This window comes from Ochotona princeps, chromosome 14 (assembly GCF_030435755.1).
Source record: "Ochotona princeps isolate mOchPri1 chromosome 14, mOchPri1.hap1, whole genome shotgun sequence".
Classification (NCBI taxonomy): Eukaryota; Metazoa; Chordata; class Mammalia; order Lagomorpha; family Ochotonidae; genus Ochotona; species Ochotona princeps.
In genome coordinates this window covers 55813941-55841126 of record NC_080845.1, presented here as the reverse complement: position 1 = coordinate 55841126, position 27186 = coordinate 55813941, and the positions used below count along the sequence as shown (strand labels likewise).

Below are 27186 nucleotides of genomic sequence, written 5' to 3'. Positions count from 1 at the left end.
ATTGGTCCTTTTGGGATTGGCTTATTTCACTGAGCATAGTGGTCTCTCGTTGGAGCCATTTGGTTGCGATGGTAGAATTTCATTCTTTTTAACCTCTTTTGAGCATCTGGGTTGTTTCTGTGTCTTTGCTGCTGTAGATTGTGCTGCTATAAATAGAGCATTACAGATCCCTTTCTCCTATGCAGATTTCATTTCCTTTGGGTACATTCCCAGAAGTGGGATAGCTGGGTCATAGGGCAGATCAATTTTCACTCTTAACACTCTCCATACTTCCACAGTAGTTGTACTATCTTACACTCCCACCAACACTGAAGGAGGGTACCTTTTTTCCTACAACCACACCAGTATTCATAGTAGAGTTCTGAATGTAGGCCAATCTCACTGGAGCTAGGTGGAACCTCAGTGTGGTTTTCATTTGTATTTACCTGACAGCTAGGGAGCCTGAGCATTTTTTTCATGTCTATTAGCCATTTGAATTTGTTCTTTTGAAAAATGTCTGCTCATTTACTCCATGGAATACTACTCAGCTATTTAAAAAAAAAAAACAAAATGCAGCTTTTTGTGGTCAAATGGGCCCAACTGGAAACCATTATGCTAAAGGAAATGAGCCAATCCCAAAAGGTCAAATACCACAAGTTTGCCTTAATATAAGATGAAAGGATGTCAATCCAGAAAATAGTACACATGTATTATAATATTATTTTAACCCCAAGCAGCCTGTATCTAATGCATTAAGATATTGTGATGTAATCAATGCACATACAATTAACATGAATCAGATTGCTTATGTTCTACATCAGAGAATTGTAAAACCTAATATACTTTTAAGACCCTAAACTACTCGGAAATGGGGTGGAGGAACAGGGAAATCTTCCATCTCCTTAGAATGTGTGAGGAAGACGTAAAGTATAACCTATCAGAAACATAACAGGTAATTCACAGACAACAGACTCGAATCAGCATTAAACAATAGTTAAATGACAAAGACATACAGGGGGAATCAAGAGCCATCCTGACAACCTCTTAACAGGAGGTCATATACACAGAGCAGGGGGAGACCCCAGAGTGGAGCGGGTGGAAAGGAGGAGGCTTGTATCCCAACCCTGAGGACTCGGATCCTCACCAAGGACTATGGGCACCAAGGACTACATCCCAACTGCCAAGGAGAACACGGGGAATTGGAGCGCCTTCAGAGGCCGAGAACTCCAAGGTCACCCAGCCCTGTTTGGATCTACCACATGGGATAGAAGAGGCACAAATCCTTCCTCGCAGGACCCAGGTCATCGGAACATCAGCCAGGAGCCCTGAGGGATCTGCAGAAATAGAAGCACAACAAACTTCCTTCGGGACTGGGGAGGGGAGCTTCTTCTGGTCCTTGCTTAGCTCCAGTTTTGGATCCCCACCCTCTCTTGCAATGACCATCAGGATCACCCCGGAGCCGCCCCCCCCCAAAAAAACATAGAATAGATAGTCAGAGAACTACAAGGAAAGCTTAGAACCAAACAGGAAACAATCAACATGGATCTACATATACCTTACTATATAGGACACAAAGATTAGTTAATCCTCACTAGGGTATGGAAGATTTCTCTGCACTCCCCTCCTAAAACTGTTCTGCACCTCAACTGTTGACAAAGGCCTTCTTTGATTTATAAGCCAGTTCAGACTATCCTAAAATCTACCAAGTACAGCATAATTATGCGTCAACACAATGAACTGCTAAATACTAAAATGAAAACAGACACGAGACAGCTGAAAAGTACCCTATAGCCACTTTAAGGTGTATAGCAGCCGGTTCTGTGTACAAACAAAAGTTGAAGGTTCATTGAAGTAGTCACAGGACATGGTTAAGAACTTGCACTGTTATATAACATATTGATTACTCAATACCATGTCAATTAATCCCACAATGTTGTAAATTGTTGTTGATGTCCTGGGGCTTCCAATTGATCGGGACGATATTCTGCCAGCTCTACCTTCAGACCAGAGAAGGTCTCCCTAAGAAACTGTTGAAATTATCTGTACAATAAGATGCTGGACTCTATGCTTGGTATATGGCTGCAACGAAGGAATCTTGACTTCATTTGAACTGTCATACTACAACAAGGTGGAGGAATCCACCATGGGGGGAAGGCACGGGGAGGGGATGGGGGAATCCCAGAGCCTAAGAAACTGTGTCACATAATGCAACGTAATAAATAAAAAAAAAAAAGTCTGTTCGTTTCCTTTGTCCATTTCTTCACAGAGTTGCTTGTTTTGCTGTCACTGGCTTTCTGAAGCTCTTTGTAAATCCTGGATATTAGTCCCCTCTCTGCTGTCTAATGTGCAAAGATTTTCTCCCATTCTGTTTGCTGCTTCTTCACTTTGTGGATCATTTCCTTTGCTGCATAGAGGCTTTTTAGTTTAATGTAGTCCCATTTGTTTATTTTGGCTTTGAATGCCTGTGTTTTGGGTGACTTTTCTAAGAAGTCTTCACTAACTCCTACATATTAAAGAGTGTTTCCTATATCTTCCTCTAATAATTCGATGATTTCTGGGTGTAGATTTAGGTCCTTGATCCATTTAGAGCTGATTTTTATTTAGGGTAACTGGTGGGGGTCTTGCGTCTTACCTCTGCATGTTGCTATCCAACTGTCCCAACAGCATTTGTTGAATAGATCAGGCTTTTTCCCTGAATTATTTTCAATTCTCTTGTCAAAGATCAGTTGGCTGCACATGTGTGGGCTCTCTTCTTGTGTTTCTATTCTGTTCTATTGATCTTCTTCTTTGCTCCTGTACCAGTACCAGACTGTTTTGATGACCACTGCTCTGTAGGATGTCTTGAAGTCTGGAATTGTGATTTCCCCAGCTTGATTTTTATTCTTTATGATAGCTCTGGCTATTCACGGTCTCTTGCATTTCCAGATGAACTTGTGTATCATCTTTTCTGAGAAGAATGTTGCTAGGATTTTAATTGGGATTGCGTTGAATCTGTATATTACTTTTGGTGATACGGACATTTTGATGATGTTGATCTTGCCGACCTGGGAACATGGTAAATTTCTCCATTTTTTTAAATATCTTCTTCTATTTTTTTAATGTTTCATAATGTTTTGTCTCCCACATCTTTGATTAGGTTAATGACAAGGTATTTATGATTTCTCTCCTCTATTTTAAAGGGAACTGTATTTATAATTTCTTTCTCAGCCATGGCACTATTTGTGTATACCAGTGCCATCAATTTCTGTTCATTCACTTTGTATCCCACTACCCTGATGAATTCTCTTATGCATTCCAATAGTCTCCATGGAAACTTTTGGTTCTCCTATGTGGAGAATCATGCCAACTGCAAATAGGGATAATTTTAATTCCTCACTTCTGATTTGAATTCCTTTATTTATTTATTGCCTAATAGCTCCGACGAGGACTTTCAATATTATATTCAATAGCAGTGGTGAAAGTGGACATACTTGTCCATTTCCAGATCTTAGTGGAAACGCTTCCAGTGTTTCCTCACTTAGTATGATGCTGGCATTGGGTTTTTCGTATATTGCTTTGATTGCACTGTCGCATGTTCCTTCTATGCCTATCTTGTTTAATGTTGTTAACATGCAGTGGTGTTGGATGAGTGGGTGGGCCAGTGGTGCAATGAATTTTTTTAAAACAATCTACGCTGTTTGTTTTGGCCTAACTATAGTAAGAGAAACACTACGATAGAATGCAGAACTCTAAAACTTGAAGCAGTAACATCTCATCCCTGTATGAGCCACACTACTTTTTAGCCAAACACACATGCCCATGCATCTAGTGGTTGACTCATTTGTGCCTTAACCACAATAATCGCCCCACTCCCATCATAAAGTACTGTGAGGTCAAACCAGAATCTCACATGAAGGGACACTAACAACTGTAAGTGTGGTCCAAATAAGGCAATGTAATTGTCAGATGTCTGTCTACAGATAGACTCATCCATTCATTCTCCAAAGATTCACCTATTGCCTATTGGGGACACTCAGCTAACTAAAGGCACAAAGTCCTCATCCATTCTTAATCACCTTACTTAGAATTAGTGGCACAAGCACACTTTAAAAGCAGTTCATGGAAAAACAGAACTTTTAAAAAGCAACTGTTTAACAGCTGTAAAAAAATTACATTCATGCAGCATTTGTCATGGTGTGTATTTTCCACAAACATTTTAAATACTCCTGATATCCATAATATCTATCAGTGCTAGGTGCCTTGAAGCTAACATTTTATTAAACAAATTAAATATTTTCTTCCAATAAAGTAATTATCAGAGTGTGATAGTAATAATAGTACAAATAATCCAGACAGCGTCTAACATGGTAGCCTAGCGGCGAAAGTCCTCACCATGCTTATGCTGGGAGCCCAAGTAGGCGCCGGTTCTAATCCCAATGACCCTGCTTCCCACCAGCTCCCTGCTTGAGGCTTGGGAAAGCACAAGAGGATTGCCCAAAGCCTTGAGATCCTGAATCCATGTGGGAGACCTGGAAGAGGTTCCAGGCTCCTGGATTCGGGTCGGCACAGCTGTGCTTGGGGAGTGAATCAACAGACAGGAGATCTTCCTCTCTGTCTCTCCTCCTCTCTGGACATCTGACTTTCCAATAAAAATTAAATAAATAAATAAATAAATAAATAGAGTAAAAATAAAGATTATTTTTATAACTTGCTTTGAACTAATTTTCAACAGGAAAAAAGTAAAACCAGTACAAAAAAATTTCCCTCTCTAAGTTATCCCTACTGTTAACAACATAAGCAGAGAACAGTATCAGGACAAAAAAACTCATGCAAATTTAATATTATTGCCAAAATTGCAGGCCTCTTTGCAGTTCTATCAGTTTTTCTAACGTCTTGCTCCTGGTTGTAGGAGCCCACTCAGAATCCCAGGCAGTTTGTGACTACCCTATCTCCTTAGTCTCCTGTGCTCTTCAGCTGTCCTGAGCTTTCCTGATCTGAACATTTCTGACGATAATGTATCAAAAATACTCCTTGACATACACTCCATAATTTTCTGTATTTGTATTCAAAACATAAGCATATACACTAAAAGGGACAAAGGAGTACTATGATTTATATTTGTATTTTATATTAATTTTAGAATCCCAGCATTTATGTGTGTATTAATTCATCAAATTATCTGGGGGGAAAAAAAGGGTTCCATGGTACTGAGTCAAAACAGCGGCCTGTGGAAAGACGCTCCCATCTTAACTCACACACCCAGGGACTACGCGAGCTGACAAGGCGGATGGCGCTGTCCACGTGTGATTTGAAGATGTTCAGAAGGAAGATTACGCTGATGGACTCAAGGTCATCGCAAGAGAACCTCCTAAGGGGAAGTGGAGGCAGGAGAAGCGGGGAAGGTGATTGTGAAAAGTGAAGCAGAGCTCGCTGGACCTTGATGCGGGCTGAAAGCGACACGACGCCAACAAACACAGACCATCCTTAGGAACCCCAAGAAGATGCAGGTCTAAGAACTGAGCCCAGAGTTCCGATCCAAAGAATTGGAAGCTGAGAACATGTTGCTGAAGCCCCATATTTGTGATAGTTTATAAAAATGCTTCTCTCTCTCTCTCTCTCTCTCTCTCTCTCACACACACACACACACACACGCACTCACACACTCGTGCTCCCCCGACAACCTTGAGGAGCCCTCTATGCAATCATCAGCCACCCCTGCTTATTAAACTCCTGGGAGGGAGGGGGGTGGCAGTCTGAAATACCCGTTAGTATCCCAAGGAATGTTCTGTGGGGAAGAAGACAAATCATGCATTCTAACTCATGTCATCACACCAAAATCCAGAGGATTAATCAAACACAGAGCACGGGGCAAGAAAACTAATGCAAACAAATGAATAACAAACACAAAATACATTTTCCGTCTTGTGATGTAGAGCAGCAGGTGCAGTGAGCATCCCCCAAGAAGCTAGAGATGACGGAGCGGCAGGGGTGACAACGGCGCTGGGCCCCAGACAGAGGACAGCACTCGGAAGAGTGCAGCTTCCTCTCACCTTCTCAACCTCTCCAGCTCTTCCTACATGGTTTATCGTGAATATTATTTTTTAAGGATTTATTTATTTTTATTGGAAAGTCAGATACACAGAGAGCAGTGAGAACAATGGACAGAGCTGAGTCAATCCTGTACCAGGAGCCAGGAGCCTCTGCCTCTTCCAGGTCTCCCACACAGGCGCAGGGTCCCAAAGCTTTGGGCCACCCTTAACTGCTTTCCCAGGCCACAAGCAGGGAGCTGGAAGGGAAGTGGAGCAGCCGAGATGTGAACCAGCACCCAAATGGGATCCTGGCATGTATAAGGCAAAGACTTTAACCCCTAGGCGACTGCATCAGGCCCTATCTGGAATATTCTTATTTGTCTTTTACATCCCTGAGCACTGCTGACTGATTGCTTCCTTCCTTTCCTAACCTCACTGGGCTCTGCAGCCTCGGGGGGTGGCACAGGGTGGGAACACTGCCGAGTGTTGAAATACTGGTGTTTTCCACACATTATTTCCCTGCTTATCCCCTGTGATCCAGGCCTTGTCTCTGTTGAATTTCATTTCCTTGTATCTTCACCTGCTACACAACATTCCTTCATTTTGGTGAGAATTATCTTCCAGTAGCTCCCAGTAAAAGGCTGGCTGTGATGTGCATTTTTATGATTTTCCAAAGCTGAGAATATCCTTTTCACTTCTACACAGACAGACGTACAGGTTGGCCATCTGAGAATTGAGAAGGCACCTGTTCCTCTTGGCTGTCAGTGTTGCCACTGAGAAACGACAAGCCCTTCTCACAGTAACCATAGCAGAGAGCTGAAGCAGGGTGGGGAGTTCTGAGAACAGACAAGAGCTTTTCTGTGCACTATAAGGATCAAGTGTGGGCAGGCTGGTATGTGGGGCAAATCACCCATTCCCAATGCTAACTACAATCACAAAGTATCTGAGAGTAAGTCTAATAAATATACCAGGCCTAGGTGGAGCTATATCGTATCCTCATTGAAGAATACAAAAGAATACACTGAATAGAAAGGCAATGTTCACACACAGCAAGGCTACATATTATTATTCTCTGCAATATAGGTTCAGTGTAACTGATCCAAATCCCAGCAAAGTTTACCTATAAGATGATCCCACGATTCACAAAGAATAACAGACATGAAAGGATCAGGATAATTTTTTAAAAAGAACAAGAAAGAAAATTTGTGCTACCAGATATCAATAGCAGCTTAACATATTAAAATGATGGCATGCAAAGAGATAGAACCATGACAGCAGTAATAGCCTTGTAGCAGAGGGCTTCATGCAGGCAGCACAGGGGACTCTTGAATCAGTGGTGCTGAGACACCTGCTAGCCAGGGGAAAATAAAACCACATCCTCACATCCCACACACAAACACATTCCAAAGATGTAGAATACAAACATAACATACAAAACCTTCAACAACAACAACGACGACAAACTGTGAATGGCAAAATGTCAGCGTTAATGAATATGAGCAGTTCGTGTTTTTCTGTAGTTCTACACATTTGCAATATAAAAACGCAATCGTCATCTGTCCTAATTACCCTGTATCCCGTATCTTCTACAACATCACAAGAAGATGCATTCTCGTGGGTGTGCCACACTGTCTCCTTGATGCTGCAGCCATACATAAACACATTCTTCTTTCGGGAATGGCCATGATAGTCACAATAAACCTTGGGAAAAAAATAACAAATTAAAAACAACAAGTCTTAACTTCCTATATGGCCAAGTAAAGGTGGGTAACATCAGGCCAACACACAAGTCTGTGTTCCTGGTTGTTGTTGTTTCTTTAATTGTAACAGAATCACTTAGGTAAGTAAAACCAATAAAAGTGATATCACCTGGCTTGGAAAAGGATTTATAATTGACTCCAGACTTGCTAAATGCTTTGAAGATCCTACATCAAGCACAAGTCCCACTCTTTCTTTCGTATCTACCGTCTATTGATTAAAAAAATCAAATCACAGCTCAAATCCACAGTCAGTGGTCAATACAGCTTCAAAAGGCAGTTAAGACATTTACCTAATGAAAAAGAATACTGAAAAGTTCTCATGAAAAGTATCATAAAAAGAGTATGGTTTTGATTCGATTTTTATGAGTAGCCTTTTTAAAAATAATAAATTCATTTTATTTCTGATGATGCTTACATAGTTGAGAAGGATGCATTCCCATGTGGACCACCGATTAGGGTGGGGAGGGTTGAGGAATGGGGAAAGTGGATGAGACAACTGTCTCCAAATCTCTTTTTTCTTCCTGTATCTGAGGAAAGTGAGGAGAAGGGGAGAGGGCCGCTCCAAGCAGCCCAAGCGCATCAGTACCCAGAACAGGGGAAGGCCACTTGATGTCACCCCAAAGTTCCCGAGATGGAGTGTGTTCCGAGGACACTGCTCAAGTGGTTTTGATATTCTGAGATGCCTCTGATTTCATTAAGAGCAGCATTTTTAAAGTGCAAAATAAAGAATAGAGTCACATGTCAATTTTGCACTTCTATAGTTTTTCTAACATCCCCGAGGAGGATTACAAATTTCAGCATGGACTTAGTAGGGATATTCTAACAAAAGGCTGGTAAACACGCAGTACAGGACAGTCTTACAACACACTGGCACTACATGTCCCATGTGAGAATTAGAGGCTTCAGTGTCAGAGCTGGGGACAAAGCCTAGAAATACTCACAAGCTTCCACCAATGAGAATGTGGGAGACTCACACTGTTACCTTAACACTATTGAACAATGAAGTTAAGAACCTGAAATTTTTATTCAAGAATTATCAATACTCAGAAACCATAAACAAAATACATGAAGATTATAAGCAACCAATCTGCCAAAAGAATATGAACATACTGTTAATAATATGACACCAAAATTAGTACACGAGACACTAATAAAGAAGTAGTTTAAAGAAACTGCTTTTGAAATCATTAACGATTAGTTTTTATAAAACAGAAGATATGTTCAAAATACCAAGTCCACTAATCCACAAAAACATTCACTGCTTATAAAGAATAAAAGCAAGTACTACCACCTACCAGAGGTAAGCGCTTCACTGCGGCCAGGTACTGCAGCAGCCCCTTGGCGTGGTAGATTGTGGGGTGCAGATCAGGATTGGGACTCTGCCACTGTCTGTTTAAATCCTCTCCACTTAGAGAACAGCGGTGGCTACATGTACAGAAAAACAGAGATGGAAAACACTGCTCCCAAGAAATCTTTTAAACACTTCTAATTTCACTTCATGATTTCATTCAACTGAGCATTCCAAATTGGTGTAGGTGGTCGGCACCGCCCAGCGTCTGCTGTATTCACTAGGTACTAACCAATACATGTTCTGTTCATCAGAACGTTAGGGTTTGCTGTATGCAAGATGTTGTGTCAGACGAAACTGGCAATGGTAAGCTTTTAGATTCATAATGAAGATTTTCTAACTGCATAAAAACTGATACTCAATTCTGGGTGTTTTGTTCCCTTTATAAAATGGATTAATGGGGCCCAGTGCAGTGGCCTAGTGGCTAAAGTCCTCACCTTGAACGCCCCAGGATCCCATATGGGCGCTGGTTCTAATCCCGGTAGCTCTGCTTCCCATCCAGCTCCCTGCTTGTGGCCTGGGAAAGCAGTTGGGGACGGCCCAGGGCTTTGGGACCCTGCACCCGTGTAGGAGACCCAGAAGAGGTTCCTGGTTCCCGGCTTCGGTATCAGTATCAGTATCAGTCGTTGCAGTCATTTGGGGAGTGAATCATCGGACGGAAGATCTTCCTCTCTGTCTCTCCTCCTCTCTGTATACCTGACTTTCCAATAAAAATAAATCTTTTAAAAAAATGGATTAATGGTCACATCTTCCATTCTGAGTACATCAGTGCACTGGCTATGCTGACATCCTGTATTTTGAATGTATTAGTCATTTTCTAAGAACTCTCTTTCTGAGAAGGATAAACAGTATTCACGTTATTGTAAAAGTTCAGGTGCATTTTTGCTTATCTGTAGGTATTAAATACTAAAGCCATTGAACAAAACCTTAAGCAAATCACCAGGTGTAAACAGAAATAAGGCATTCTGACTGGCCCACACGTTTCTGTACTAGAAAACACATATAATTAGCTCCCTAACTGAAACACAGAGCAAGATACAGTATTGTTCTCTTTTGGAGATGCTCACAGAAGCTACAGCAAATCACACAGAGAAGCGCCAGAGACCTTGGCCAGTCACCAGAAAGAATCAACCATTAGTCCTCTTGCTTAAAAAGCAATCATCATCCTGTACTTCCGGTCTGTAGCCTCCCTTCTGTCAGAAACTACACTTTCATGTATGGAAAGCCATTAGCAGATGGGACTGCATTTCCTTACCAATGGAAAGATTCTAGAACCTTCCCTATCTCAGAACCATAACTGTACAATTAACAAAAAAGGAATAGAGAAGTAAGCGTTAAACGTCTTTTCTCACATTCTGACTCTCCTTTTTCTAAAACAATTTAAGACCCACACACGTTTTATGAAATTATAGGCCAATGGGTACAAAATTTCATAAAATATACAAAATACATTTTCGAAAGTTTATCAGCTTTCCTCATCTAAAATCTGTTAGAGAAAAATCACTACTTTGTTTCTCAAATTAACTTGGATGCGATCACTTCAATACTTTTATATACAAGACAGACACAGCAAACTACAGTGTTTAATTATTGCTTAACTTACTTTCCATTGATGACACCATCTGGATTGAGCATTGGGACAATTTTAAAAATATAAGATTCTCGTAAGCTTTGAGCAGTAGGGTTATTACTCATGAGATACTCCAATGTTCCCTTCATCACCCAGCTTGCATTAGTTTCTCCAGGATGTACGCGAGCAGACAGGAAAATGTAAGGGCGATTTCCTATTGAATTAAAAAAAAAATCTCAAATCACAATAATCAGCTTCTAGGTTTGGTGCTTCAGAAATGACTCTAGTGGATCATAAATCTGAATATAAATTCATAGCAGAACTGACCATGCACCTACTAAAGCCAACTGCTACTCTAGACTCCTCAGAGAAAATGAATATGAAAGTAATCTAAATCGCATCCTAAACATGCGGAGTACACCATATTAAACACATTGCCTGTCAGACACTTATTCATCTCCTACTGATTAATCCAGTAGGTAAAGTTAGTTTTATCACATAATTTTGAATTTTTTAAAAAAGAACAAGTTGTTAGATTAGGGAAACAAGGCATAAAGTTATTTTTCATGTAATCATGAGCATAATAGAACACCATCCTATATTACACTCTAAGAGGCACAGCAGGAGGCAGCATATTTGATCAAAGACTTAGCAAAACAAAAAGTATTTTCTGCCTTATATTTAGGTATACTACACCAGTGTACAAAGCTCATCACCACATTTTTCATCCATAAAAAGCCTTTTCTTGGGCTCAGTGCGGCATGCCCTAGCGGCTAAAGTCCTCGCCTTGAACGCCCCAGGATCCCATATGGCGCCGGTTCTAATCCCGGCAGCTCCACTTCCCATCCAGCTCCCTGCTTGTGGCCTGGGAAAGTAGTCGAGGACAGCCCAAAGCTTTGGGACCCTGCACCCACGTGTGGGAGACCCGGAAGAGGTTCCTGGTTCCCGGCTTCGGATCGGCACAGCACCGGCCCGTTGCGGCTCACTTGGGGAGTGAATCATCGGACGGAAGAGCTTCCTCCCTGTCTCTCCTCCTCTCTGTATATCTGACTTTGTAATAAAAATAAATAAATCTTTAAAAAAAAAAGCCTTTTCTCTCTCCTGAAAATATTTCACCTTCTTACAAAAAAATGGAATATTTTTCTTCTTTTTACCATCACAGCCATACATTTGAGACAATTTTTAAAAACAGAAATGGAAGGGAAAAGCAAGTAACTATCCTATATTCAGTATTAAGACATTGGATATCTCTGGTTATTTTACTTAGAAGTAAAACCAGTTGCTATTCTGTAAACCAATGGTAATGGTCACATGAATCCCCAAGACATTCTGTCGCAGTCTATTCCAAACATGACTTCAGAGAACAAGAACAAAAGATCATTGCCACTACCTGAGACTGGAGAGCCTTCAAGAGAATGAACCTCAGGCCTGAGAGAACTGGCAGCTACACTTTTTGATCCTTGTTCTACTGTTATTTCCATTATAAAATACACGTAAGACAAAGAAAAATAAGTGGAGAAAGATACTGCTAATGAAGCATACTTACTGAACTGACAGATATGTTCGTAGTAGTTAGACTCCGGCATCGCCGTGATGGTCAGCAAGGGACAGGTATTTCCAGACAAGGTTTCACATAACACATCTTTGCGGAAGTAGATCTGCTGAGGATTATGTGCGGACTCCAATTTTTGAAGATGCATCTTGATAAAACCGCAAAAAGCAATGTATACGATTATTTACAACTCTTTGAGAAATAAAAATCATGCCTCCAGCTCTCCCGATAACTGGGAGTGAATCAGATTATTAATCCCCTATCTAAAACGCTCTGGACCAGATGTGGTTCAAACATCAGCACCTGGGGCAATCGACGAAGCTGACACCTTATACATTCCTGATTCAGGCAACACTACCAGCAAGGTCATGGGCAGCAGCCCGTAATACACTGGTCATTACTTCTGCAGTAACACACACTGCAGAGTCACCTTAGTGTAACCAGTATTCCCAAAGAAGCTCCTATCAGTTCATGAATGTGTTACAAAAAAAGCTTTTGATTTTCAAAACATATTTTACTCTCAGGATATTCAGCAAAGTGATCACAGACTTGTAAAACCAACCTACAAGTTGAAGAATATGTGATATAGCACCAATTTTTAACAAAGTATTTTTGCAATTTCAAGATTAACACAGGTTCGTTGTAAAATGTGCCAAAGTGTTGTAAACATCTGCCAACTACATCACCTAGATTATAAAAAAAGCAATGTATATAAGCAAAGTGTGATTATATGATGACACTTTATATAATCTGATCTTATTAACTCATAAGTACACACAGACACATATATTCATACCATACCACTGAACATGTTAAGTGTTTTTAAACACACACATTTTGATGGTCTCATTATACAGTAGCACACCGCCATGTGCAGGAGCTAGGCTGGAGTGTAGGTCATGCTGGGCTAGGCTACCACACTTACCGGTTTTCATGAGCCAGGGATGGGGGCAGACTGGGCAGGGATAGGCTGTGGCACCCACCAGCAAGAGTTGGGACTGGGTGCTGGCTGGGTCAGGACAGGCTACAGCATCTGACGGCAAAGGCCAAGCTGCGTGATGGACTACGCTGAGTTGCATCACAGCAATCATTATCATGCACAAAATATGTGGCTAAGAACAGGCTTGGTTGGGAAGATAAGAGGACGCACTGGCTGAATTGTCGTTCCCACTGATGAGAGTAATAGCTGGAATGGGGTGCTCTGGGTGGGACATGGCTGCGGTGTCCCTCAGCATGGTGTGGACTGGGTCTGGGGTGTGCCAGACTCGGCTAGATTCCAGCACCTGAGGATGCTGGGCAAGGACCCACTGGTGTGCACAAGGTCTGCCACTAGGAGGAGACCTTACAGAGGAGCTTAGGGAACTTCTCTGTCAGGATTCAGTCCCTGCAGGTGAGCATAAGAACCAAGACAGGGAGCAGCCCAGACCAGGCCACAGTACCCACTGGCATAAAAATTTCTCAGGTATGGGGGCAGGCCTGGCTGGGCTAGTTCCTAACAGTCACTGGCAGATCTGAGACCAGGACGGGGTGCAGGACAGGCCATGTTGAGACACAACACAGCCAGTTCACATTAAGGGCTGGGACTGGGACCATCCAGGTTGGGCTAGGCTGCAGCACCCATGAGCATGAGCTGGAACTGGGGGCAGATCAGGCCAGGCCAGGCTGCAGAACCTGATGGCAAATGCCAAGGTGAGGCAAGCCATTCCAGACTGGGCCCCAGCTCCGACCAGCACATGTAAGATCCAGAATTAGGGGTGAGTCCAGCATGGGGCAAGCTGCAAGGGCTCCCCTGCTAGGCCTCTGCTCCTGTGGGTAAGCATGAGAACTGGGGCAGGGGCAGACCAGATTAAGCATGGTTGCAGCATCCATTGGCCTGCATGTGAGCAGTTTTAGACGGAGAGTCAGGCTGGGCTAACTGACTGTACCCACTGGGGTATGCATGAGCCAGAATAAGTGCAGGCTGATCAGGCTTTGCTGCATAATCAGCTGGCAAGTGCTGGGAATGGGGGCAAGTCCTGTCAAGTTACACTGCAGAACCACCCAGAAAGAACAACATGAGACTGGGAGCGGGCCTTGTAGAAAAAAACTGTGGGCACATCTCTGATGGGCTGTAGTTCCCACCTGTGAGCATGAGAAGCAGGGCTTGGGGGTGGTCCTGGCTCGACAGGCAATAGTACCCAGCAGCATAAGTGTGGGCCGTATAGTGGGATTGGCTAGGCTGAGCCAGGGTGCAGCACAAACCCATGTGTACAAAAGCCAAATGAGATGCGGTAAAGATCGGACAAGTCTGCTGAACTTATCGGCACATGCAGGAACCAGGGCTGGGGCGGGTCTGGGGAACATCTTTTGGGGGTTGCTCCAACTAGGTCACAGTTCCCACTGCTGTACATGAGAGTTGAGTGTGTGGTGGGCTGGGCTGGTCTAGGCCATGGCACCCATTGGTTTGTGTAAGACATGAGGCTGGAAGCACGACTGATCCGCAACTGCAACCACCCCTGTGTGATTAGCTGATGTGGGTGATGGACCCACACACAGGAGTCAATTTGGGGTCACCTCAGGTGAGGAATTTTAGGGGACTCCCCCAACTGGATCACCGGACTCAGAACTCCAGCCACAAGGAAAATCACAGAGTCTGTGGTCTGACCATAGAGTACATGTGCCAGAATTGGGCCTCCTCAGTTGCTAAGACAGAATAGTAGACAGCATGTCCAAATGAGGAGACAGCAGGCCACGGGGGCCTGCAGAGGACTCTAATACCATAGCAGAAAGGAGGGCAGAATAAATTGGACAACTACCCCAGCCAAGCATTGGCACCAAGTATCTGGGTAAATGGAGACTCTAAGGTAGACTATGTCAGCCAATGGACCTTGGAGTATTTCTTCATCCTTGGAGCAACAAAATCAACAGCATTTCAGAATTATCAAAACCACTTAAACAGAAGAACCCTTGGAGCATGCTCAACATTGGGAACCCTGGGATGAAACTGGGTGGCCATTCTCCATCCCTGGGAAGGAGGCAGTTAGGATGCTGGGTGCAGCTTCTCCTCTTTTCCCCACCCTTCCCTTAGTTACAGGAAGAAGAAAAAGAAACTTGGAAACAATGATCTCACCCACTCTCCCCTAATCCTTGACCCTTCCCACCCGAATTAGTAGTCCACATGGGCATTTTCAACCATTTCAACTACGTAAACATCATCAAAAATAATTTTTAAAAAAAGCAGACCACATTCCTATTTTATTCCCTTCAATGTTTTCAGTAAGTTCTGTTGTGTTTTCCAAAAGATACAACACTGAATCTTTCTCATTTGATTATGATATCCAACTGAAAGGACTCTGCTTTAGCTGTCTGACACAATGTATACAACACAGTAACAGTCACAATACAGCTTAAGAGTTCTCACCTGCAAGGTTGAGTATGTATATGGATAGTGGTAGGCAAAGTAGCAAACGTCATCTTTATGGGGGAAGTTGACAGTGAACGTAATTGTATAGTAGGATTTTCCCTTTTGCCCACCTGCTGCAACTGAACTTCTTGAGAAGTGATTTCTGAAACAGAAATGGATAAAATGTTTACTTTGTCCACATAAATTCTGATTTCCCTGACACTTTTACTAAGTGGAATTCCATGGGAGAAAAAGAAAAACTCCATTCCACAAAAAGCTTACTTTAAATACCCTATAAAAAAAAACATATTTTATCTCTGAGCTACGCGGAATCTCTTCCCTTCCTATTAACAGCACACTAACATAAGAACTGACGAGAACCGTGTTGCAGTAACCATGTATTTACAATGACCTTGAGAAGCTTAAGTCATAAATTCCTTAAAATTTTTCTTAAATGAACTAAAAAAAAAAAAGATTAGGTGCTAACAAACCATTTCGTTATTACAAGTCAAGGACAACATTTGTCATGTCCGGATTTACACTTAAACGGAGCTAATACACATCGGTAAGACCTAAACATTCCATCTGCAGGCTTTATGATATTCCTGAATCCAGGCAATGATCATCAGAGGCTTTTACAAACATCTGATGAAGAAGTAGGAAAAAAAAGCACATAATAACACATGCTTTATGGTGGATTTGTCAGGTCACAATGGCTGAATGCATTAATCAATCTTAAAATTACAAAAACCATAAATCATCAGAGATAACCTTGTTTCCTAATGTGATACAATAGGAAGTCCCTGTACTGCCTCTGTTGTATTCTTGCCAAAAACCACAACTGAGATTAATTAAGCTTTCCGAATAACCAGTTGAATCAATAAAGTAATACAGAAGAATTTGCTGGAGTCAGCACTACGTCACAGTGGAAAAAGCCACTGTCTGCGATGCTGGCATCCCATACAGGGGCTGCTTCATGTCCTGAATGTCCCACTTCTGATCTAGTTCCTCCTAATGGCCTGGGAAAAGCAGAAGACAGCCCACGTATCTGGGGCTCTTGTCACTCCTGTGGCAGACCCAGATGAAGCTTCAGGCTGCTCTTCACCTGACCCCAGCCCTAGTCATCTAGGGGATGGACCACTCCCTCATTTTATGGCTTTTCAACAAGTGACTGGATGAATGAATGGACGAACGGAGGGAAGACAAAGGCGAAAGGAAGAAGGTAGAAGGAGGGCTGAGGAAGGAGAAAGGAGGAAGACAGGAGCAAGAAGGAGAAAGGAGGAAAATTCAACAGCTCTGGAATTCAATTTATAAGATCCAAATGCGAAAAATTTTTCATGGTGAATAAGTCAGTTTCCTTTACAAATGAACAATAAATTTTAAAAAGCAAAAAAAAGGATCATAAATTTAAGAAAATTTTAAAAGACATAACAAAAATTAAATGCAATGTGGAATCTTTGGATACTGATGAAAACAAATCAACTGTGAAACAGTATTTTTGAGGCAACTGGGCAACACTGAACACGGACTGGGCTTTTCCTCTTATTAAGGAATTCTCTTAAAAAAATTTTTTTGAGATATCGTAATGGTACTGTGTTTAGCCTTAACAGGTCTTAACCTTTCCAAGATACATTTTTAAGTACAGATAAAATACGTAACCTGGAAACAACTTCAGAGGCTCAGTATGGTAGCAGGGGAAAAGTGTTGCCAACACAAAATCTACCATGTACCGAAAATTACTGAACTAGTGGGAGCACATGGGGCCTCAAGATTCTATTTTCTGCTTGTGTACATGTCGGAAGACTTTCACAGCAGGAAGTTTTTTAGACTACTTCCAGGCGAATGACACAGGCTGCTTTAAAGAGGTTATGTTTACCAACTTTATTTCCTAAATTCCAAATTATCTTGGCTCAGTTAAACTACAACTTAAGAAAAATAAGAGGCCTATAGGTTATTTATTTATGCATAAAAAAAAGCTCAAGGTATTTTTCTAGCTGGTACAGTCTTACCTTATATATGTCCAATGATAAGGCAGTAAGGATTAAGAAATATACAACACAGGTTCAAGAACCACTTCCTGACAACTTTTCCCAAAAAAGGTAAAAATATGGTTGGAGAGGTGTTCACGGCACCACACAGCAGCTCTGTGGCGGTTTATACGGTGTAATTCGGTAAAAAACATCATTTCACATGACAACGAAATGCACTTTTACTCTGCTTCCGTGAAAAACACAAGCAACAGATAACTAGCATGGAAAGTGAAGCACGCGGCACAAGCAGATTTTAATGTGTCCTACAAGACGTGTAGGCAGGCTTCCGGAAATCAGCTGGAACAGTGTCCACATGGAAAATGGTTAATAAATGTTCAATTAAACTGAACTCCAATTTCAGATCTGAAAGCAGCCAAGGGGAAAAAAGCAAAAACTAAACCTATCACAAAACCCTGCGATCATCCTTCACACACAACAGCTCCTCAGGCTTCCATCAATTCCTGGACAGATGACAACCCTCTAAAAGCAGAGAGGCAGGAAAGATACAACACAGCTTTCAAAATGCTTCCCCCTCGTCATCTGAATAACTGCCAACATCGAGCCAGGCCCCGCCCAGGCCATCAGTGCTGTATCCCAATCAGAACACAAGACACATGATGACAGGAATTTTTATATTTTGGAAATCAAAATGAAGTAATTACATGCACATCAACATAAGAAAAAAATGTAAGAAATTTATTTGCTACCACAGGAACAAAAAGCCACCGTGAATTGGCAACGATGGACTTTCTCATTTTTCATTTTAAAGTCAAGTTGAAGACACATAACTAAGTAGCGAAGATAAGACCTTGGCCTACTTTTACCTGTCCACACACATTTTACTTCTAACATTATGTGAGGGGACCCCAAAATTGTCACGGTGATGGGTTTTATGAAAAAAACAATACATGATTATCACAACTTTTATTGCATCAAAAAAATCCACCATTTTATTAAGCTTCCGGAAGTACTGTCCTATACTTCCTCAGCAGACTTCCCATTCTAAAGAACTGCTTAATAATTAGGTATAACAACACAAGCTGAAGAACGCAGTAATTCTTTTTACTGTTCGTGGAAACAGAATGAAGTTAACATCCCCGTCTGTAAGTCTGATGTGCTGGTAATCTCAAGACACTTACTTATAGTAGCAAATGTCAGTCCCCATACGAATCCAAGATGGCCTGGCATTTAATGCTTCCTGAACCGAATACATGAGTGGCTGCATTCCTGAGAGAGACAGAGAGAGGAAAAACAAAGAATTCTTACCACACTCTTTTAGTTACAAATTAATCTTGCCTTTGTACAACGCACCGAAGCTCTGGAAAGCAGAACTCAGTTTCTTACTATGTATTAAAAAGGAAAATCTGGTTCAAGTTTTTTTTTAAAGATTTATTTATTTTTATTGGAAAGGCAGATATACAGAGAGGAGGAAACACAAAGAGAAAGATCTTGCCCCCGATGATTCACTCCCCAAGTGACCGCAATGGTCGGTGCTGTGCCGATCCGGAGCCAGGAGCCAGGAGCTCTTCTGGGTCTCCCATGTGGTTGCAGGGTCCCAAGGCTTTGGGTCATCCTCGACTGCTTTCCCAGGCCACAAGCAGGGAGCTGGATGGGAAGCAGGGCCACTGGGATTAGAACCGGCGATCATATGGGATCCTGCCATGTGCAAGGCGAGGACTTCAAGAACTACACTACCGCGCGCGCGGTTAAGTTTCCCAAAAGCCAGTCAATCAACATGTTTTTGCTCTATGGCTAAACTGAAACTATAATTTCATGGTGAAAAACCATGAACTCTTTTCTATTAAATTTTCTGTATTGAAGATCCTCTTAATGAAGGATTCAAAAAATATATGAAGGTAAAGTGTGTGAGCAGCATCTTTCCAATTCTTCACAAATTTTCTTTTCTACTGAAGTTATAGGGGAAGGATGACACCAAAAAACAGTCTTTTCTTTCCTTACCGATTTCCAAACAAATATATGTCCACAGCAGAGAAGGGGAGCAGAGGTTATTAAGCTATGGGATTAAATATACAGTGTATTTTTGGACACTTACCACATTAACTTTAACATCATCTCATTTTCTAAAATGATGCACTGCTTTTCTCACTTGGAATGGAATTCACATGTTAATTTTAGGAAGATTGACCATTTTTATTGAGACTTGGTTTGACTTCTCTTTAAGAATCTAATCTTATTCCTGGCACAGAAACATTCTGTTAGCATTATCTGCGAGGGGAAGGCACTGTGCCCAGCAGTGAGAAGGCGGCAGCACACATCGGAGTACCTAGCTTCAGTACCCACTCCACTCCTGACCCAGCTTCTCGCTAAGGCAGACCCTGGGAGGCGGTGCTCATGGCTCCAGTCACCAGGTTCCGCCACCTCTGTGGCACAGCTGGATTGAATCCCTGACTCCTAGCTGCAAACTCGCTCACTGTGGCACCTGGAGAGTTAACCAGCTGTACAGAACTTTCCTCTTTCTCTCAAATATTGAACAAAAACCATTTTTTTAAAGATTTTTATCTGTATCTTATAAGGTTCTTTTTTTTTTTTCCTGCTTTATTTTTCAGTTTTTATTTATCTGAAATGCAGAGAGCTTCTCCATGTACAGGTTCACTCTCCAAAGGCACACAGCAGCAGAGGCAGGGCCAGTCAGGAGCCAGATGCCCAGAACACATTCCAGGGCTTCAAGTGGATGCCAGGAAGGCAAGTGCCTGAGCCCCCCTCTGTGGCTTCCCTCACCCTGGCAGGTAGCTGGAACTGCAAGGGGAGACGGTTACTTCCACAAGGAATGACTACTTACATCTTGTATTTGTCTTACCATCACAAGGTCCCTGTGAATATACTCACCACTTTTTTGTGTTAATTTAGCTAATTTTTAAAAGATTTATTTATTTTTATTGGAAAGGCAGATGTACAGAGAGAAGGAGAAACAGAGTGGAAGATCTTCCATCTGCTGTGGCTGTAACAGCCAGAGCCGATCCAAAACCAGGAGCCAGGAGCCTCAAGCCTCTTCCGGGTCTCCCACAGGGGTGCAGGGTCCCAAGGCTTTGGACCGTCCTCAACTGCTTTCCCAGGCCACAAGAAGGGAGCTGGATGGGAAGTGGAGCATCCAGGACATGAACTGGTGCCTATACGGGATCCTGGATGTACAAGGCGAGGACTTTAGTCACTATGCTATCGCACCGGGCCCTACTCACTACTTTTTAACAGATTTTGTGTAGTCCCTGGATTTTCTAGACATATAATCATATTGTTTATAATTTTAAAAAAAATTTTATTTCCTCTTGTGGTATTTATAGCAGCTATTTCATTTTACACTTTTATTACATTTAAACAAATCAAATCACATCAAAAGATGATACAAATAGCAGCAATAATATAACTAGACACACAGTAATGTAAATGGTATATAAAAAATTGCAGGAGTTGGTCCCTGTCGCAATCAAATGCAAGGCAGCAAATTCCCACAGTGCATTACTTTAATTCTGGCCACAAGATATTTTCCGAGTCACAGTTCCAGAGCACTATACTATGTTAAACTTTGAGGCAAAATCATTGGCTTTCCTTTTTGCTCATGCCAAGAGAATGCTTTAATTCTTTTCTGGACTTCTGCTAGGCAACCAGAACACAGCAAGCCAGACAGAGACAGGGTTAATCTCTCCCCAGGCAGACCCTGATCCCAGGGCAACCCTGGAGCCTGGCGAGACTGGTGTGAGCTTTTCCCAGAGCTACTTCAAATTATCTGCCACTCCTCCACAGCAATTTCTAGGAGACTAGCGCCCCCTCTCTGCAGCTTTGATAAGGAACACCAGACTGCTCACTGGGCACCAGTTCTGGAAAGCGAGAGGTCAGTTGACAGAAAGCGCTTCTTCCTTTTCCCTCCAACCTTGCCTTGTTATTTTCATGTGGCACCAGTAAGAACAAACGACTCAGGGAATTTCAACAGTACTTGATCAGTGGATATGCAACAAGGTGGAATATTCCACATGGGGGAGGGCGGGGGAGGGGTGGGGTGATTCCCAGTTCCAATGAAACTGTATCACATAATACAATGTAATCAATGACTAAAAAAAAAAAAAAGAAACTGAAAAAAAAAAGAACAAACGACTCCTGTCTTGTCCAATATGTTCAATCGTATGTTCTGTGGATTCAATGCAGTATCTGCTATTCCTTACAAAGCAACATTATCATATTTAAATTAAAAATATAGTTAACACTGACGTTTCTATGTATCAGACATGGTTCTAAGTAATATCACATGTGTTAAACCATTAAATCTTCACAATTGAGTAGTTTTGCCATAATTCTTATTACACTAAAAGGAGTTTTATTATACCAAACTCCCTTTCAGCCTCTGCTAATAGAATCAAATGGCTCTTCTCAACAAGTGCCATATCCAACCACGCTAGTGGGTTTCCTACTCTGAGTTGTGTTTGCATTCTGGGAAAATATTATTCTTCTATTAGTATTTGATTACATAAGCCTATATTTAAATTTTTTGCATCTAAATTCCCACATTTTTTCTAAATACTTTTTATGCTATATTGGTTCTAAGATTAGACATATGGCTGGGTCCGGCGGCATGGCCTAGCGGCTAAAGTCCTCGCCTTGAACGCCCCGGGATCCTATATGGGCGCCAGTTCTAATCCTGGCAGCTCCACTTCCCATCCAGCTCTCTGCTTGTGGCCTGGGAAAGCAGTCGAGGACGGCCCAATGCATTGGGACACTGCACCCGTGTGGGAGACCCGGAAGAGGTTCCAGGTTCCCGGCATCGGATCAGCGTGCATCGGCCCGTTGCGGCTCACTTGGGGAGTGAATCATCAGACGGAAGATCTTCCTCTCTGTCTCTCCTCCTCTGTGTATATCTGGCTGTAATAAAAAAAAGAATAAATCTTTAAAAAAAAAAAGATTAGACCAGCTGCAGAAAAATGAATTTAGACACTTTCTATTGCTTACTGAAACAACAAAAACCTTTTTTTAAAAAAAAAAAAGATGCTTTTATTTGAAAGGCAAAGTGACAGAGAGAGACAGAGAGATCACCCATCTGCTGATTGACTCCCCAAATGGCCACTGTGGTCAAGAGTGGTCTGGATCAGTACCTGCTTCTTTCCCACAGTAGCAGGAAAACTGGAGCATGAGTAGAGCAGTTGGGATCCAAAAAGGCTGCCCACATGGCATCTGGTACTGCAGGCAGCAGCTTAGCAAGCTGTGTTACTACACCAGTCACACAGAATCTGTTGTTAGTGTTGTTGTTGTTGTTTTAATGACAAAAACCTGCACCATCTCAATATGGTGACTAATAACTGCATATTTTTATTTCCTTTCCAACAGTTCTAGCCCATACATAATCCGTGTTACTTTATCACTTTGGCATGTATGTGCTTTGTTTTCTTTTTCATGATTTTTTGGTGTTTATTTTTATCAACTCATTTCCTACTGTTTTTCATTTTCTTCTCCTAGTTCCTGAATCTGTTTTGTCTTTTCATACTTTAAACAAGGACAGCTGCTATAGACTTTCAACATCTCTGGCTGCCAGTTCAGCTACAACCCACCCTCTTGAGGTCCTTCCCTAGGAATGCTTCCTGAATCAGTGCTGTCCAGCTCAACTTCCTGCCAGGAAGCGAACGTGTTGTACACACGCTCGTCCAGTGCGGCAGCCTCTAGCTGGAGTGGTTATCAGGCACAGGCAGTGAGCCTAGTGCCACTGAAGATCTGCCTTTTCAAAATAGTTTAACTCACTTCAATCTAAACAGGGAGAGCTGAAACCAACATGGCAGCGGAGGAAGAGGCTCCAGCAGCCACCTTCCCGCAGACACGCCAAGATGGCCAGCTCTACACACACCAAGTCACCTGCACAAGAGTTGCTGAGGCCAGGTGGGAGACTACAGTGTTTCCACCTGCTATAACCAGGCAGGAAAGAGCTGTCCACATCACTGTCCTTCAGCTCCAAGCAGTAGCGTGTGCAGCAACACATCCCTCCTTGGGAGAAAGAGAGTGAACTGAATCTCAGGCCAACCCCACTGCAGAAACTTTGCTTACACTAAGGACCCCTGCCCCAATGCCCAGGCCCAAAACTGGACAGGGAATATCTGGAGTCTGCACAGGCACGTAGTCTTGGTCATTCCTTCTGCCCACCACCAGCAGAGAGCAGATCTCTAGCCATGCCCAGAGGCTGGGAGGAGTTCAGAGCCGGGTAACCAGGACCTGACACGGCCGGAAGGTCTCTGGCCCTGGGCTGGGTAGGTGCTGACAGACTGAGCCTCTAGACTTGCCTGTCATCAGGCGGAAGCCGAAGCTCTGGGGAGTCTAACTCAAATGTGGGTATGCTGTGTTACTGCTGGCCTCTGGTAGACTCTTAGTGGGTGTCCCCAGGACTTTGTAGGGACCTGTGGCTGGGACTCACATGTCCTAGGGCCACTCTGGGTGACCAGAAGGCTGCTTTACCGTTTTCCTCCAAACTGGGGCAGACAGGAAAGGGCCATGCAACTGTGCCTTGGGGATCAACACCAGCAGATCTCAGCAGTCTGACCCAAGAACAGGGCCTGAGGACTGGCAAACACCTGTACCTTGCTGCGGCAGACTTCTTTCTGGCACGTATCAACACCAGGTTCTTGCAGGCCTCGTGCGCACTCCCAGAATTGCTCAGGGTCTCCTGACTGTGAGACCCATATACGACCCATATACAACCCACCATAGGGACTGCTTGCATAGTTGAGGGACTGCCTCTATTCTCTCCTCCATCCCCACAACCTCGGGCAGATAGCAAAGAATTATAGGATTGGTGGGTACTCAGCATGAAGCTGACAGCACTCTGCACTGAGCACATCCTATCGGTCCCTGTCCCCAGGCAATCCCTGCAGTGAGCCTCTAGGAATGTTCAGAGGCAAATGTTCCAGAGTCCTGGCTGAGCAGTCTAACACCCCACCCAACCACCAGCGGCTGACAGATGTGGCCTGGGCAGGGAGCCCACAGGAGGCTGAGCTTTGGTCCTGTTCCCAAGCTGCACTGCTCTTTGGCAGGCTGAGGGCTCTGGATGTCATGCGTGGCATCATGGCACTTGAGGGTACAGAACAAGGCATCCACCACAGACCAAGGAAAGGCTTAGAGGAACAGACTACACCTTTCCTAGTATATTCCCAGTTCATATTACGTGAGACATCAGCAACACATTTTGAGAAAACCTGAGATTGGGGATAACTCTAAATCAGTAAAAACATCAACATGGACCTCAAACAAATGACACCCCAGGGTGTTATCTAGTGCTGAAACAGCAGAAGTATCCATAGAATCAAAGACAATACACAGATGGCTTAGAATTTCTGGATGACTATAACATATCCTTCAAAACGCCAACCAGCATGCACAACCGCATGCAGACAGCAAATAAAGGATTAGAAGTCAATCATCTAGGAGCTGAAATTTCCAATTAGATGAAGATTGCAAAATAACTGTTTCAAAAAATTCCATGAAATTCATGAGAATAGAGAGAAACTTCATATTTTACCAGACAGATCTAAGGGAAAGATGGAAGCAATTAAACAAGGTCAACCAGAAATCCTCCAGCTGAAAAATACAGAGTAAAAGGCATTAACAGAAAAACAGACCAAAGAGAAAAATGAGTGACCTCCGAGATAGGCTATTTGAAAGCACACAGTCAGAGGAGAAAAGGAAAAGAAAATAACCAAGATGAATGAAAAAGAGCTTCTAGGGAATTCACATGAAAAGACCCAATGTGCAGGCTCTGGCCATTCAGCAGGCAGAGCAGCAAAAGAGTAAAAAGCACATTCAAAGAGATAACAGGAAACCTTGCAAACACCAAGAAAGGTACAGGTTTCCACCGACAGGGAGGTCAGAGGCCACCAGTCAGATTCAACCCAGTCAAGCCTACCCCAGGACGCACTCAAATTCTCTAAACATGAAGAGGCGATTCCAATAACTGAGTAAAGGATGTATGCTTTAGCCGGAGCGTAAACCTTTATGTGCATAAAACACGCTAACAAGTGTCTATCTGAAATGTAAAATATAAAACAATCACAAAAAAGAAAAAGAGTAACTTTACAATGAGAAGCCCTAGCAGTCACCAACTCAATCAAATTAACATTAGGAATAGGACAGAACAGAATCCTGTGCCGCCAGAACACACCACTTCTGGGATATTCCTGCCAAAGACGCAGAATGTCAACGAATCCTCAAGGAAGAGGAGACGCGTCCAAACTGAGAGCCATTCTACAAAACAAAGAGGGTGGTAAAGTTTATTCAGCGGTAAGAAGTACAGACCTATGTGGGTCACGTTGAGAGAGAGTGAGAACAAAGCGGAAACAGTAAGATGTACTGTCCTCGCAGAGCACCGGCACGATGCCAGGGAGGAAGCGTGGACACAGGGCCGAGAGCCAAGCACCAGGGTTAAGCTGCAAGCCACGAAGCACGCTGCGGATAGAGCAACAGGCCTATTTCCAAAGCACAAAGGACATGAACATCCAAGGCCACAAATGAGGCTTTGAGCTCTACTCTTGGGAGAAAAACGGGAACCAAAACAGGGGCCTGAGCATTACAAGGGACTCGCGTGATCCATGATGACTTCCTGATCGTGATGGCTAACCTGCAGTGATATAGGAAAATGTCATTACGTATAGAAAATATACATCCCAAGCATTCCACAGTGACGCAGCTGCAATTCAGATGCTTAGCATCTACGTGAACGGCACAGCTTTTCCTTAAACTCAGAATTACTTCAAAGTAAAGTCTTTCGAGAGCGTGGGAGATTCAACCTGTGATCTTGTCGACACATGTTTTGCGCAGGTTCATTTTTCTGTTCCCAATTGGGATCTTTTCCAGAGTTGAGTCAACTGTCGCCTCACTAACAGTCATTGAACGCCTAAATACCATGGTAGGAATGTGACAACAGTCAACGACAGACAACCGTCCTGAGCTCAAGGAGAGGAAGGACTGGCAGGACAGATATGAATGAGCCCCACACATACACTGCATGCCAAAGGAAAGCAGTCCACGAGGAACATTTATCAGGGGGACCACTCCAGCGTGGGCAGCCAGGGAAGTCTGCTCTAGTGAAGGGACAGCTCAACTCGGGGGCATGGAAAAACCTAACATGAGTGTGGGGACTGGAACACTACAGGCAAGACTCCAAATTTCTACATTGTTGCCTGGTTCCAAACGTGTCCAATTTATGTACGAAGGTAGTTAAATCCTCATATATCAAAGACACACACAGAGGGCGAAAACACCTGCTACGAAAGCTTCCAGCTATTAAATTCCAAGACTGCCATCTAGTGGAAAGAGAGGACAGAGCACAGAGACACACAGCACTATCAGACTGAGTGCTCAAAGAAAGCATTCGCTTTAAAATTGAAAACAAAGTAATAAATACTGCAAACTGCTTAACTTGAAGATCACTCACTTGTGAGAAAACAAGGTACTTAACAGAATTGGTTTTTTTTTTAATCTCAATAAAAGGGCAGCTTTAAGCAAAAGCAAAGGTCAGCCTCTCCCTTCTGGGGGTTCTACACACTAATCAAACACGGGAAAATATTTACAGGCAA

General features: G+C 42.8%; 1 protein-coding gene across 6 annotated transcripts in view; it reads right to left on the bottom strand.

The window, feature by feature from the left end:
* AGTPBP1 (ATP/GTP binding carboxypeptidase 1) overlaps window positions 1-27186 on the bottom strand; it is a 180809-nt gene that overhangs the window by 24884 nt on the left and 128739 nt on the right. For all 6 annotated transcript variants that reach the window (XM_058672392.1, XM_058672394.1, XM_058672396.1 and 3 more), the window contains 6 exons: window positions 18769-18856; window positions 15618-15762; window positions 12212-12365; window positions 10699-10879; window positions 9043-9172; window positions 7557-7688 (listed from right to left, as the gene is read on the bottom strand). In XM_058672392.1, the coding sequence (XP_058528375.1) occupies window positions 7557-7688; window positions 9043-9172; window positions 10699-10879; window positions 12212-12365; window positions 15618-15762; window positions 18769-18856 (830 nt within the window). The remainder of the gene's footprint in view (window positions 1-7556; window positions 7689-9042; window positions 9173-10698; window positions 10880-12211; window positions 12366-15617; window positions 15763-18768; window positions 18857-27186) is intronic.